Source organism: Chinchilla lanigera, unplaced genomic scaffold (genome assembly GCF_000276665.1).
Source record: "Chinchilla lanigera isolate Chin_1 unplaced genomic scaffold, ChiLan1.0 scaffold00007, whole genome shotgun sequence".
NCBI classification, from domain to species: Eukaryota; Metazoa; Chordata; class Mammalia; order Rodentia; family Chinchillidae; genus Chinchilla; species Chinchilla lanigera.
The window spans coordinates 3,711,071-3,725,199 of NW_004955408.1; the positions used below are offsets into that span (position 1 = coordinate 3,711,071).

The 14,129-nt window shown below is 48.4% G+C and overlaps 1 protein-coding gene across 1 annotated transcript in view; it reads left to right on the forward strand.

The window, feature by feature from the left end:
- Slc22a4 (solute carrier family 22 (organic cation/zwitterion transporter), member 4) overlaps positions 1–14,129 on the forward strand; it is a gene marked incomplete at its 5' end in the record, with an annotated part of 66,175 nt that overhangs the window by 39,299 nt on the left and 12,747 nt on the right. Inside the window, 2 exon segments of the mRNA XM_013508300.1 lie at positions 7,492–7,663; positions 12,270–12,396. Coding sequence (XP_013363754.1) covers positions 7,492–7,663; positions 12,270–12,396 — 299 coding nt within the window.

Sequence of the window (14,129 nt, forward strand, 5' to 3'; positions counted from 1 at the left end):
CTCCTAACGGCTGATGGCCCTGAGGACACAGGACTCTTAGGCCTAGCAAAGGCTGTCCTTGTTTTCTAAGTCCCCAGGATCCTTCTTCCTGTGGTGACCCTCCCTATATCTGAAAAGCCCGACTAGGTGCTCTGCTTGGGCCAAAGCCATCCCAGAAACTGAACAGGCCTCCCCAGCACAGAGGACTCAGCCCTTGGCCAGCTGGCCCATATCATAGGAGGACTTGGGCACTGTCTTTAATGGATGGAAGCCAGAGCAGCCATCAGGACCAAGGTGGGGGTGTGCCAGGCAGTGGTGTGCACAGGTTCTGCAGAAGTAAACCTGCCTCTGCACTACACGCATGTGTCTGAGGCTTGGAGTCTCTCCTCTGAGAGTGCGTGAGGCAAGGAGGGCAGACCGCAGGCTCCTTCAGGAAAGATCTGCCCTGCGGGCCCTGGCGCTACAGTCCACTGCCCTCCTGGCTCCCCACAGTCTGCAGTCTCACACACAGGGCTGTGACGTATAAGAGGCTGAGGGTCAGTCTGAGCCTAGATGTGCTCAGCTTGCCGTTGGTGCGAGGGCCGTTGGTGCGAGGGCCGCCGGTTGCACAGGGCTCCTGTCAGCTCCTGCCATGCCTGTTGCACTAGGGACTTGGGGTCCTGGTATCAGACTGGTTGTGTGGGGTTTCCGAGTCTGAAGGCTTTAGTGTCACTGAAAGTCCAGACTGTTCCAGAACAGCTGGACTCAGCAGTCAGGGCCTGGAGGGAAGAGCGCAGCGCTGGTGGCTGGTGGCTTCCCCACAGTGCAGGGGCGCCCTCTGCTGTTTCAGGGCCCCTTGGTGTTTCGGGAGCGCCCTCTGGTGTTTCAAACCAAATTTCAGGTTTTGTTTTATTTAATTCTAATTATTTTCATTTTTTTCCTTGGGCTAGGTCGAACCAACAAGGTCTGATGCGACTCAAATAAATCAAAGGATAGGGTCTAGCTAAGTTCTTCTGCTTGCCCTCGGATCTTCAGTAATAAGCGCCAGTGTTAGGAATCTTCCCATTAAACTAGAAAACTGACTTAACCAGCTGTGCACAGTTTTACATCCTAAAGAGATGCACATACTCCAGGTATGGTGGTGCACGCTTGTAATCCTAGCACTCTGGGAGGCTGAGGCAGGAGGACTGCAAGTGTGCGCCCTACCTGAGCAACTGGACAACTTAGCAAAAGCCTATCTCAAAATAAAAAAGGGAAAGGAATGGGTTCAGGTGCCAGGACTAAAAACAAAACAAAAATCAGAAACAAGTTCTCTCCTAGTGCTGCTTTTAAAAAGATCATCAAACTGAAACTCATAGGATTCTAGAAAATGCACGGAAAAAAACGGTGCTGTCCAAAGCAACGTAAGGTAGATACACCTGCCGGGATAGTCCTGCCAGCAGGACACTGATTTAATAAGAAGTGAGGACTCAGAGCCAAGAACACCTATCGGGTTAATAATATCCCGTAGTTATTGTGGGCTGATCAGGTCCACAATCTCCTGAACAAGTGTACAGCGAAGGCTAAATAAAAAGAGGCAAATGGAATGATTTCAGGGCTCCGGGAGGATCAAAGCCCTCTCACAGAATTCACGATTCTCTCAGGGCTAAGATCACAACCTTCCTTGGGTGGCCCATATTTATTTGGTTATCAGAAGAAGGGAGGGGAGTACTCAAGCAGGGTGGATCCACTCAAGGACTCCTCCAAGTAAGGTATTAAATTAATCCACCCAAGAGTGAGATGCCTGAGGTTACAGTCTTTATCTAGCTGAGGTTGGATCCAGGCTGTGACCTTGCCTTATCCTTTGAGGCTTCACAGCTTCACCCACCATTACACGTCTCAGTATCAATCAGTGACTCACAGAATCCACTACCTATCTCCAGACAAGGAGCCTAGGCCTTGGACAGACTCACAAGTAAACATGGAAAGCCAGTTGGTTAATTTAAGTCCTGCTCAGAGCTGCTTTGTAGTGGTCTCCATCAGACACTGATCCTACCCACACCCTGACTCCTTCATAGTCTCCCTGTGTTTCTCAGAAATAATGCCTTGAGCCTGTTTCCAGCCCACTGGGTAAAAGCCCATGGCATCTCCCATCCTCCATAACCAGCTGCTTACGTGTCTCCTGCAGGGACAGCTGCCTCCTGCCTGATGGACTTCTTCATTCAGTATTTTCAGGACTCCTCACCTCAGCCTTCCATGTGACGTGTCTTTGGACACACCGAACTGTTTAAAGCTTTGTTTCCTCTGATACCTAGCTATTTCCCCTTTCAATGAATGTGTAACTAGTGGCTTCTTCCTTTATAAACTGGGCTCAGGAAGCTCAGGCAAGTTGTAAATTGAGCTACATTAATTGTGCAGCTTTTATATGTAGATTTTTTTGTTTTTTGTTTTTTGTTTTTTTTGTAAGTTTTCATTTTTTGTGTGGTGCTGCAAATGCAGCCCAAGGCCATACGGGTATTAGGCAACTGCTGTAGCATGAGCTCTAACTCCAGCCCCAGATGCTTTGAAATTGGAATGTATTTCTGACTGAGTCACTCAGGTGGGACGTTATACGCAAATACCATAGGCTGGGGTGACTTCAATGAGAAAAATGTGTTCTCCACGGTCCTGGAGAATAGAAGTCCAAGGTGAGAGAGCTTTGGAGCTGGACTGGGGAGAGCTCCCCCTGCTGGGGGGAACGTGGCTGCCTCTCCCTGTGTGGTCACACAGCCTCCTCTGTGCAGCACGGCATAGTATATTGCTGCATTCTCTCTCTCTCTCTGTCTCTCTCTCCAGCCTTTCTTTCTTTTTCCTTCTTTCATTGATTTATTTTTTCCTTCCTTCTGTCTCTCCTTCCTCCCTTTTTCCCTTCCTTCCTCCTATCTTCCCTTCTTTCCTTCCTTCTTTCCTTCCATCTTCCTTTCCTTTCCCTCCCTTCCTTCCTTCCTTCTTATTTTAAGAGAAGACTCACTAACTAAGTCACTAAGCTGTTGAGGCTGGGCTTGACTTACAATCCTCCTGCCTCAGCCTCTCAGAGTGCTGGGATCGTAGGTGTGTGCCACCATGCCCAGAGGGTATCTCTTCTTAGAAGAACAGCAGTCTCATCAGATCGAGGCCCTGCTCTTAGGACCTCTTTTAACTTCTGGTAATTATTGATCCACTTTGGTTCTATGGATTTGCCCATCCTGGACATTTCATCCAAATGAAATCATACAGTGAGTGGTCTTTGGGACTAACTTCCTTCTCTCAATGTTTTCAAGAGTGAGCCATGTTGTAGCATGAATCAATATTCCACTGTATGAATACATTCATTTTGCTCATCTATTCACTGATTAGGAGATATCTGGTCTATTTCCACTTTGGCTGCATTGGGAATAATGCTGCTGTGAGCATTTTAATGTAAGTTTTTGTGTGGACATATTTTCAGTTCCTATGTTCATCCCTTGAGGAACTGCCAGACTTTTTACAAAGTGATCAATTACATATTTGTGCTTTTTCATTCAAGGCACAAGTGTTTACTTTTAAAAGCATTTTACATAATAGTACCATTGTATTTAAATTATGGGCTGCTTCAAAATCTTCAAGGAGTAAGTTGAGGTATAAATACATAAACATGGTACAGAACTTGCCTTGTTTGCGTTGCATTCTCCCAAGAAAGGAGCAGGGGCGAGCCGGGGAGGACAAGGACTCAGAGTCCCTCCCTGGCTGAGCAGAGGACAGGGTCATGGGGAAGAGTGGTGTAGATAGCGTTGCTGGGCACAGGCGGAGACAGGAAGTCCCTTCAGCCTAGGGTGCCCTGAGCAGAGCACTTACTAATCTGATGAGCTCTCTGAGCAGTTGCTAGGGAGTAGAGGTTTCCCACTGGGCCGCGGTACCGTACTCCTGTCACCCCTGCCGTCTAGCACACTTCGACCCTTGCACCGGATAGAGGGCTGAGCACACTGCTGGGCAGTTTGCAAACAGTGTCTCCGTCCTTATAACTCAAGTCACTGTAGCCAGGACTTGGCATTAAGGAGCCATGTGTCCTCCATGTGCCTGCTGGGTGCTCTCTGCTGTGCCCACATCCTGGCAGCTGCACTGCAGTTTCATTTCTTGAGCTGGGGTCAGCCGCAGCCTTTGGCCCTGATGGGCAGCTAAGTCCCCCACACAGCGTGTGCCTGATGGTTCTTGGGACTGACTGCCACAGAAAGTTCCTGATCTGCACAGAAGGGAGCCTGGCCCTGAGTCAGTCCGTCTTGGGAAGTGCTCCAATCCAGGAGAAGGTGACAACTGGTGGGAAAGTTCTCCTAGAGCTACTGGGCTCTCGTCCCAGCCCAGACATGCCCCAATGGCTTAGATGTCAGAGTTTCATTCTCAGGAGACACTCAGATCCCAGCCAGACTAAGACCACCCGGAATGTGTCCTACAGCAAAACTCTATAGGGGAGACGGAGAAGGACGGGGGTTCCCTACTCAGCAGAGTCAGGAGTGACCCCTGCCCTCTGTGTCACTGCCAGTTGAACTCAAGGTGCTTGTGGCAGCTGCAGGCCTTGAGGTCCCAGGAACCTGGGCTCTCCTCCTAGTGCTCCTCAAAGGCGCTGGCTGGACTCCAGCCGGTGCAGTGATGAGCCAAGGAAGGGAAGATGAAAACCCTCACTTCCCAGAGGTGGATACAGCCTCATCCCTCTCCCGTCAAGTCTCCACTCATGTCTCAGTTCAAGGATCATGAGTACCGGACCAAGGCTTTGCCCTAGCTGGTCTTTTTTCTTGGAGACTACACCAGTATCCATAGGTCAAACAGATATGATTTAAACCCTGGTTTATCACTTATTATGAGTATATGTTTATGTAATTGATGTTAACTGCTTAAGTCTCAGCTGAGTCAGTGTAAAATAGTAGTAACATTCATTCTTATATAACTGTTTTTGAAGAGTCCAAAGATATAATAGATGTAAACACTTAGCCTAGAACCCAGCTCAGAGTACATACTCCAAAAACAGTGCCCTCTGTGGGGATGATGGTGCTGGTGGTGATGCGGTAATGATGTTTTAGGAAGTGATCACCTAAGTCAGAGAGCAGAAGGTAGTGCTGATAAGGACTTATCCGGGTTTGAACTACTCATGTTATTCCACAGCCAGGCAAAGAGGCAGATTTACCAAGCTTCCTTTCCCCATGGAGACTCTGTACAGTTATAACAACTCGTTCTGGTCTAAGACCCAAGCTTAGTGAAGGAGTTTATCCAGAACCCAGTGGTGCACCTTCTCTCCCTCTTCTCTTCTCAAGGTTATGAGGGATGAGGAGCCTCTGGCTCACCATTCTACAAGATGCTCGCTTGCTCCCATGCATTTTCCTTTCCCATGATCAGATCCGTTTGTGAAGTTCTGCTTAGGAACATAGCACTCCTTATTCATTTTCATATGTTCCTCACAGCTCCTGGGTTTAGAAACCAGGCCTTGGTAGGAAAGTCATTCAAAAAATAAGAAAAAAATCTGGAAATCACACTCAGAATCCTCCAAGAAGTCAGGCCTGGTTATGGTTTATATCTAGATGTCCCCCTAAAACCCCATGGGATCACATGCAGGACCTTTGGGAGGTGAGTGGATTACAGGGCCTCATAGCTGGCTTGCTGTTAGGAGTGGGGCCTGGTTGGGAGAGGCGGGTCACCATGAGTGTGACCTGGAAGGTTCTGTCTGCCTTCCTGGCTCCTCCCTTGACTGTCCGCCATGGCCCGAGCCGCTCTCCTCCTCCATGCCCCTCTGCCATGCCCTCCTGCCTGGCTGCCAGCCTACTACAGACTGACATGTGAGCCAAAGTAAAGCTTTCCTCCCTTAGGTTGTGGATGTTGGTTATTGAGTCCCAGCAACAAGGGAAGTGCCTAAGACCGGCCCCCCAACTTGGACACAAGTTTAGAGACAGAAATACAGTTGAGCCTGTGTCTGCGTTGTGGGAAGCAGAGGCACACGGCACTGGCCTTCTCCATCAGCTCTGCTCAGCACCATCGTGGACCGACCACTCAGCACTGGCTCTTCCACACTGCACCTCCCTTGTTCTTGGCTTGAGACAGGGAGTTGGTGAGCGAGCTCCTCTGGTTCTAGTGCTCCAGGCCTTCCCAGAGTCCATTCTAGGTCCTCTGGCCCAGGGGGAGGACTGTGCAGAAGTATTAGCACAGAAAACACAACACAGACAAATTCAAAGGTCCACATAGCTTGGCTTTGAAGAAAGATTTTCTTAATCATATTTATATGCCCCAGGCACAGACAAAGATTAATTCCAAAGAAGCACGACATTGCTACTTCTGCAGTCCTGTCCCTGTCACAGCCCCCTTGTTCCTCTCAGTAGAACTGAGCCACCCGTCTCAGTGGTTCCATCTTAAGCAAGCACCGTAGAGGCCAGGCTGATGGAAAAGGCCAGTGCCGTGAGCCTCTGCTTCCCATAATGCAGACACAGGCTCACCTCCCCAGTGCATTTCTCAGTCTATAAACTTGAGGCCAGTGTGTCCTTTCCCAAACAGTGCCAGCCGCCTCAGGGCCTTGAGCCTTTGTTCTGGAAAAGCTCAGGAGTTCCCCGGATGTGTGGCCAGCTCCGGGGCAGCTACCTGCAGGGCGGGCAGGACAGCAATGTCGTTCCTGCCCTAGTCTGAGAGCACTGCCTCCGGCTGGGGCTGATCTCCAGGCACAGCGTGGTTGTGGGGAAGTGAGCCCCGGCACAGGGGGCCAGTTCTGCTCCTCCAGAGCTGGCTGGCTCCTGTTTACCGCGTCTCGGGACTCGGAGTGAGAAAGGGCATCCGACAGCTAGGAAACTGGGAGCTTCCTTTGTTTCCTGCTGGGCCAGTGTCTGTTTACCTACACTTAGACATGGACAAGCTAACCGTGCCCTGACCCCACACAGCACCTCAGAAGAGCCACCTTCCCGGGGGCTAGGAAGCCTCTGTGGCTCCCGCAGGAGCTCTGTTTCTGGAAATGCAGCATTCCCAGAGGGGATTATCTCCTGCAATTGGAGATGACATTCCTGGGACATGAGATGGACTTTCAAAGAGCAAATCTAATCCGGGCATGAGGGTGTGAACTTAAAATCCCAGCACCCGCAGGTGGGGGTGTGAGGCTACAAATTCAAGCCCAGCCTTGCAACTCAAAATAAATGAAAAATAAAGAGCTAGGGATACAACTCAATGCAAAGGTTCCAGGTTCAACCTAGGGGGCCTGACTTCTTGGAGGATTCTGAGTGTGATTTCCAGATTTTTTTCTCTAAGACTTGATCTTACAAGTTCAAACCCACCTGGGCAATATATCAAGACCCCATCTCAAAAGAAGCAAACGCAAAACAAAGCAAACCTAAGGCTCCTTTAAAAATCTCATGAAAACCCACCTTGGACCCCTCTCCACCTCCCCCCCCCACCACTCCTGCTCTGGAACATGAAGTGCACAGCTTTTCCCCTTGCTGAGTGGCCACAGTTTGAACTCCAACTTGAAGGTAATTATATGCAAAGCAGATACGGCAGTGGGCTCAGACGCTAATACTCCTCCCTTGTTTTAAACAGGAACAGAAATCCTTGGCAAGTCAGCTCGTATTATATACTCCACCTTAGGAGTGTGCACATTTTTTGCACTTGGCTACATGCTGCTGCCCCTGTTTGCTTACTTCATCAGAGACTGGCGGATGCTGCTGCTGGCGCTGACTCTGCCCGGGGTCCTGTGCGTGCCTCTGTGGTGGTGAGTGCAACGCCTTCCCCGTCAGCCCCGGGCTGTGCCCTGAGCACCGGGAGCCTGCAGCCTGGGGCTGACCTCAGCCGAGCAAGCGCCCTCGGCTGCACCTCGCCAAGGCTGCCTTGGAAGCGGAAGTGAGAGAGGCCCTGCCTCCCTGTGGACGGGCCACGCTGGGTCTGACTGTCCACTGTCCACAGAGCCCTGTGTTCGGGAGTCCGGTCCCTCCCAGACTCTCCCCGCTCCAGCCGGGGGCTGGCTGCTGTTTGTGGAGATGGGATCGTTGGATTTTCTTTTCCATTCTGCCCCCTGCCCTGCTTTGGGCACTTTTCTTTCTCTAGAAAATCTGTGTTCAACCGCAGCGCAGTAGGCCCTCCATGACCATGGGTTCTATGGATTCGACCATGAGAGGATGGCAAAAAAAATTTAAATGCATGTGTGCGGAATATGTAGACTTTTCCTTGCAATATTCCCTAGATAATACAGTATAACAACTATTTACGCAGCATTTACACCATATTAGATATTAAGGGGCTGGCAGTAACTCAGTGGTACGGAGTGTGCTAAGTGTATGTGAAGGCCCTAGGGTCAATCCCCAGTACCCTCCTCCCAAAGTACACACTCAACCCCCCCCCACAGAAACGTGTGTCTGTGAAGGCGTACAGAGGAGGAGGTGCATAGGTTACGTGCAAATGCTATGCTATCCTATAGCAAGGACTGAGCAGCTCAGGAGTTTCATATCAGTGGGGGGGGGGGGTCCTGGAACCAGCCCCCCCACAAAAAATACCAAGGGTCACGTAATTGCTCACCATGAATAATACCTAAGGTGCACCCGTTTATGTGCCTGAAGAGAGAAGGAATTACTTTTGTTTAAAGAGCTGTTGAAACGTTCTCTTCTGTCCTCCCACAATCCTCCAACTCAGGTTTTTTTTCCTTTCTTCCATTCTTTTTCTTTTTGTTCCTCCTTTGATCCTAGAGATCGATCTAACCTAGGGCCTCATGCATATAAGGCAAGCATTCTGCCACTGAGCGATGCTCCCAGCCCCTCAACTCAGTTTTGACACAATGGTTATGGGAATAACAGTCTGGAGATTCTACCCTCAGTCTTATCCAGCGTGGTTAACGGGAAGATGACAGGTGAGAGAACAGGTTAGAAACAGTGGAATATGGTCCCAGTCATACCCCTTTTGCTCCTTTGGGGGGATTTCCGGTTTCTTTGACTTTTCACATTTAAATAAGGAGAAAGAAGAAACAAGAGGAAAGGATTTCTTCCATTGGTTTAGTTTTATTATATAAAAATCAACTCTTACCCTAGTGAATGATGAACTGCTTGAGTTGTACCTGCTTATGTAACTACAACTACAACTACATAGTACAAGTTTCCTTGATCATGTTTTGAATTCATGGTTAAAGACTAGACCTCCTGGGCGTCCTGTCGCATCCTGGCTGGAAAGCTGTGTAGGGGGTCCTCTATCTTGGGGCACGGTCAGACAGCAGGAAGAGCTGACAGGTAGCCCATCTAGGCCTTTCTGACCCGATGGCTCAGAGAGGACCACTCCAATGAGTTATTTTCTTATGAGCTGTAAGGTTGCCATGGTTACCAGTGTACACCTTTGGCATGTGGTATGGGGGCGGGGTATGGGGAAAGAAAAAAAAAATTTTTAATTTCCTGGTATATGAGAGGCAGATTTTTACTCTGATTTATTGGAACTTTCCTCTGGAGTCCAGGCTGAGGGTCAGTGTGTAAGGGCAGGTCATTATCTCCACAACGCTGCCTCCAGAGAAAGCCCCAGACTTACCAGAGCAGAGCGGCTTTCTGGAATGAGAGGCGTCATCACCAACCTCGTCACACACCTGCTTCCTGCCTTCCACAACTCCTTGCTAACTGCACTGACTGGAAAGGACGTTGGTGACCAGAGGTTCTCTTAAGACTCAAGATAGGGTTATTTTCTGTCTTCTTGGATTTTTGTTTTTAATAATCTATGTTCCCTGATTCTAGCTTACATGTTGGCTTAAGCAATCAGTACTTTCAAAATACGTTATAATCCACTTTATTGCACTATGATTTTGAGAGAGAGACAGAGACAGAGACAGAGGCAGAGACACAGGAAGAGAATGAGTAATGGTCCAAGAGCTCTAAAGGCCCACACAGACAGTAGTACCCCACTATCCACAGTGAGAACTGACTGCCAGATCGCCAGCCCCCAGAATTTCCGGCAGAGAAGACCCATCCCATAAGAAGCATCCTCCCTCGGCCCTTGGGAGAGTTCTTTCTTTCCTGGCCCCTGGGTTGGTCCATGAGTGTTCCTGGCTGTGGACACACTGTACCAAGGACAAGACTGCCCCAGACAGAGGGCAGCTGGGGGTCAGCAATAATGAGCTCAGTGTCCTGAGAGTTTGACAACCATCTTTTCATTTTCCTATAAAAATAAAACAGCTTTCTTCTAAATGACTGGTCCTTGAAGGAGAACTTTCTGCAGCAAAGTTCATCAGCCAGAGGGCTGGGACAAGGGGGAGGGTGCCTGCTCGGCATGCGACAGACTACCCAGCAAGACCCACCCCTCTTTAATCAGAGGAGAACATGAAGCTACAGACCCACATGTACAACCTCGTCTGGCGCCCTGCTAGCTTTTGAAATGGTTCACCAGACTTGAGATTTTGTGTGCCAAGAAAATCAAGGCAATTTGAAATTGGAGACCCTACTGGCCCTGAATATAACAGGCCGGAAATGGGAGGAAAACCCACACGGAGCCGCTGCCTGTGGGCTGGTATTTACTGCATCCCAAATTCCCTTTACAATTCTTGGCAGTAAGTGGCCACAGGTGCATTTACAGTAGGGCATGGGCTGTGGGGTGGGAAGGAGGCCCTAGATTCGAGTGGGGAGAGCTTTGCAATTTCTGGCTGAAGCCACATTCGGAATCTGAGGCCAATGGTGGCCCTGAAAGCCTGCGGAAAAGATATTTCTATGCAAAAGCTTGTTGGGGAAAGGTGCAGCTCAGAAGCACAGGCAGCCATGCAGTACAACAGGGGCTATGTAGCAAGATTAATTCTGTGCTTATTAGCGCAGTAACCACCAGCCACATGGGGCTATTCAAATTAATTAAAAGCAAATATAGCTACATTTCCATTTCTTCAGTCACACTAATTATACCAGCTTAATAGCCACATGTGGTTAGTGTGTACTGTACTGGATAGCACAGATTTGCATATTTCAGAAGTTTTATTAGACAACACAGCTGTAATTACTGAAGGTCAGTGACCTAACATCATCACAGTTCCTACGGGGACCAATTTAAAGGAATGCAAACTGGGCTGCTCTCCAACCCACGTCCCGGGAGGCCGGGGAATGCAGCTGCTGGCTGACCACGCGATGTGCTGCGTTTTGTTCTAAGCTACTTGCCAGCGCAGCTTGGGGCTCTATTAATTATAGGAAGGTGCTGTGTATGCTACTTGTAATTGATTTTCTAGGATAACTAAGTACTAATACCTAAGTAAGGAGAATCAGACCTAGTGGGAGGATGGCGAAAGAGTGTCCGAGAAATAAAAATTAGGAAAACAATAGTACTATGTTTGTAACTGTGTTTGAACATCAGTTATAAATGTATTGGGAGTATATAATTTTTAGATATTAAGTTTTTAGATTTTTTTTTTTTTTTTTAAGACGACATGGAGATTCATTTCCCGAAAGCTGGCTTTGGAAACTCGCTGATCTGCAAAAGGCGGCAGGGACAGCCCGGGGCAGCATTAGTGCTCTGTCCATCCGCTGGCTGCGGGAAAAGCAGGGGGAGCTCAGGCCCTGGCTGTCCTTTACCAAGGGAAGGAGGGTGTGACCATCGCAGGGTTCCCTGCAGGAGGGACACACTGAAGGGACAGCATCTTTGTTTGGGGCCCTTACAGTCCAGGGACTGTGCCCTTTAGAACCGCACTGGCTATCCCACTCTCGATGGTCCTCTGCAGCTCCTGGGCTCAGACACTCCACAGTGAAGGTCACCGTCATGGTCTGCTCGGGGCTTATGCACTGTTTGATCAGAAATTTGGAACTTAAAAGTGCTTTTATTATTTCTATGAGCCAGTGAAAATCTTATGAGGACTCCCTCCTAATGGTCCAGCAGCACACACCTATGACCCAGTATGCCGGATGTGGTGGTGCACATCTGTAATCCCAGCACTTTAGAGGCTGAGGCAGGAGGATCACTGAGAGTTAGAGGTCAACGTGGGCTCCATAGTGAGTTCAAGGCCAGCCTGAGCTATACAGTAGGACCCTGTTTCAAACAAACAAGACCAGCTGTTTATTACACATTGTATGCATGCACTGAAATGTCACACTGCACCTCAGCCATATATATAATTGCTATGTGTCAATTAAAACTAAAAATATAGGGGTGGGGATGTAGCTCAGTGGTAGAGCACTTGTCTAGCATGCATGAGGCCCTGGGTTCAATCCCCAGTACCACAAAGAAATAGTAAATGAATAAATTTTAACTAAAGACAAACTAGAAGTTTTCAAAATTAAAAGGATCTAGATAACAGTGTCTATGGCTAAGAGTGTCTGAGAAATACCAGTACCACCCGCTACTGTTGTGAAAAATCATTAACTACTGAAAATGAATTCTAGGTTTATTCCTGAATCTCCTCGGTGGCTGATATCCCAGAAAAGATTTAAAGAGGCTGAAGACATCATCCAGAAAGCTGCAAAGATGAACAATGTGGCTGTACCTGCAGTGATATTTGACCCTATAGAGGTAAGCACTTGCAGATGTTTCCTCTTAAAGTCAGCTCTGCATTCTTGGTTTTAGGAAATTTAATTTAATTCAGTACTTGTTAAGTGCCTGCCAGGGCCCAGGCAATGCACTCGGTGTCAGGAGTACAATCATGACTGCCTTCGGGGTGGCTCAGTCTGCCCCCTTTAGACCACACTGGCCATTTCACTTTTGCTGGTCCTCTGCAGCTGCCGGGCTCAGACACCCAAGAGGTCTGCTCTAGGGCTTATGCACAGCAATTCGATCAGAACTTTGAAGCTTGAAGATGCTTTTATTATTTCTGTGAACCAGCGAAAAATCTTATGGGTGTGGTGGCTCGCATCTGTAATCCCAGCTGCCTGAGAGGGTGAGGAAGACGGATTTCTTAAACCCGGGAATTTCTGGTCAGCATAGTGAGATCCCTGCCTCTTAAAAAAATTCCACCATAAAGGGATGTTTTAGAATTAAGTAATATTCTAAAATCATGCCTGCTGGAATTACAAACGTGAGCCACCACACCCAGCATTGTCTGTTTTTTGTTTTGTTTTGTTTTGTTTTTTTGTCTTTTTGAGACAAGGTCTCACTATGCAGTTCAGGCTGGCCTTGAGCTCATTTTGTAGCCCAGGCTGGTCTTGAACTCGCAACAATCCTCCTGCCTCAGCCTCCTGAGTGCTGGAATTTCAGGCGTGCGCCACTACACCCGGCATCGTCTTTTTAAAGACCATTGGAGGATAGTCCTCATACGATTTTGTAGGCTTATAGCAATAGGTGGGGATATAGTTCAGTGGTAGAGTTATTGCATAGGGCAAGATGCATAGGGCCGTTTTATATATATATATATATATCCTGCTTAACAAATAGCAAGTAGCTTACTTCATTTTGCAAGTTTACCCTCAGCTTTTTTATTGGCATTGCTCCACACTATTGACTTGACTATACACTGATGATTTGTAAATCTCCAGATTAAATGGGAAAAAAATGTGTTTGAGGGTTGGCCTGCCTAGTTTCCCTACTGTATCCTGACTTACTGCAGCCTTCTCAGGCAGATGTGCCTGTCTTCATTTACTCTGGCTGTAGGGTCTGTTAAGGGCCTTAAAACTTCTGGGTATAGGCTTGAGGATTTGCCCGCGCACCGGTGGTACAGAGAAAGAAAGCAAGGTGGCCCAAGGACAAAGAGGCAGATCCATGCTAGGAGGACAGTAGGACTCGCTTCCATGACTGGAGAGGATGGAGGAGGGCACTCCTGGCGAGGGAGGGCAGGGGACTCTCAGGACACCTGAGGAGGCAATGGGGGCTGCACTCCTGGCCACCTTGGGAGTAGCACCTCGGAGGCCGTGAGAGTGGTAGCACTCCATCCAGAGGTCCCTTCTGTCCCTGGCTGTCAGGATCTTTCCCTGAGGCATGTAACCTGGCTGTGGCAGAGGCATCACTACAGCGGCAAAGCACCACGCTTTCAGAGGCCTGCCTACAACGAAACAGCCTTCATTGTTTTGCCCTTTAAATCAACAAGTCCCTCCCCAGTTTTAGTCAACTTAACTGGCTGCAAAAATAGCATTGGGAGTGTCTAACACCAGCACTTTTGACAGCTGTGCATTTATTAGCATTTATTGTAGTCTGTGTGATTCCTGTCTTGAAGAAGTATAGTCTAATTGTTGAGACCAGACCAACATAGATGAAAGCATCATAAAACACTGGTGTAGCTATGCATAAATAAGAATAAAGTCTGGCATCAAAAC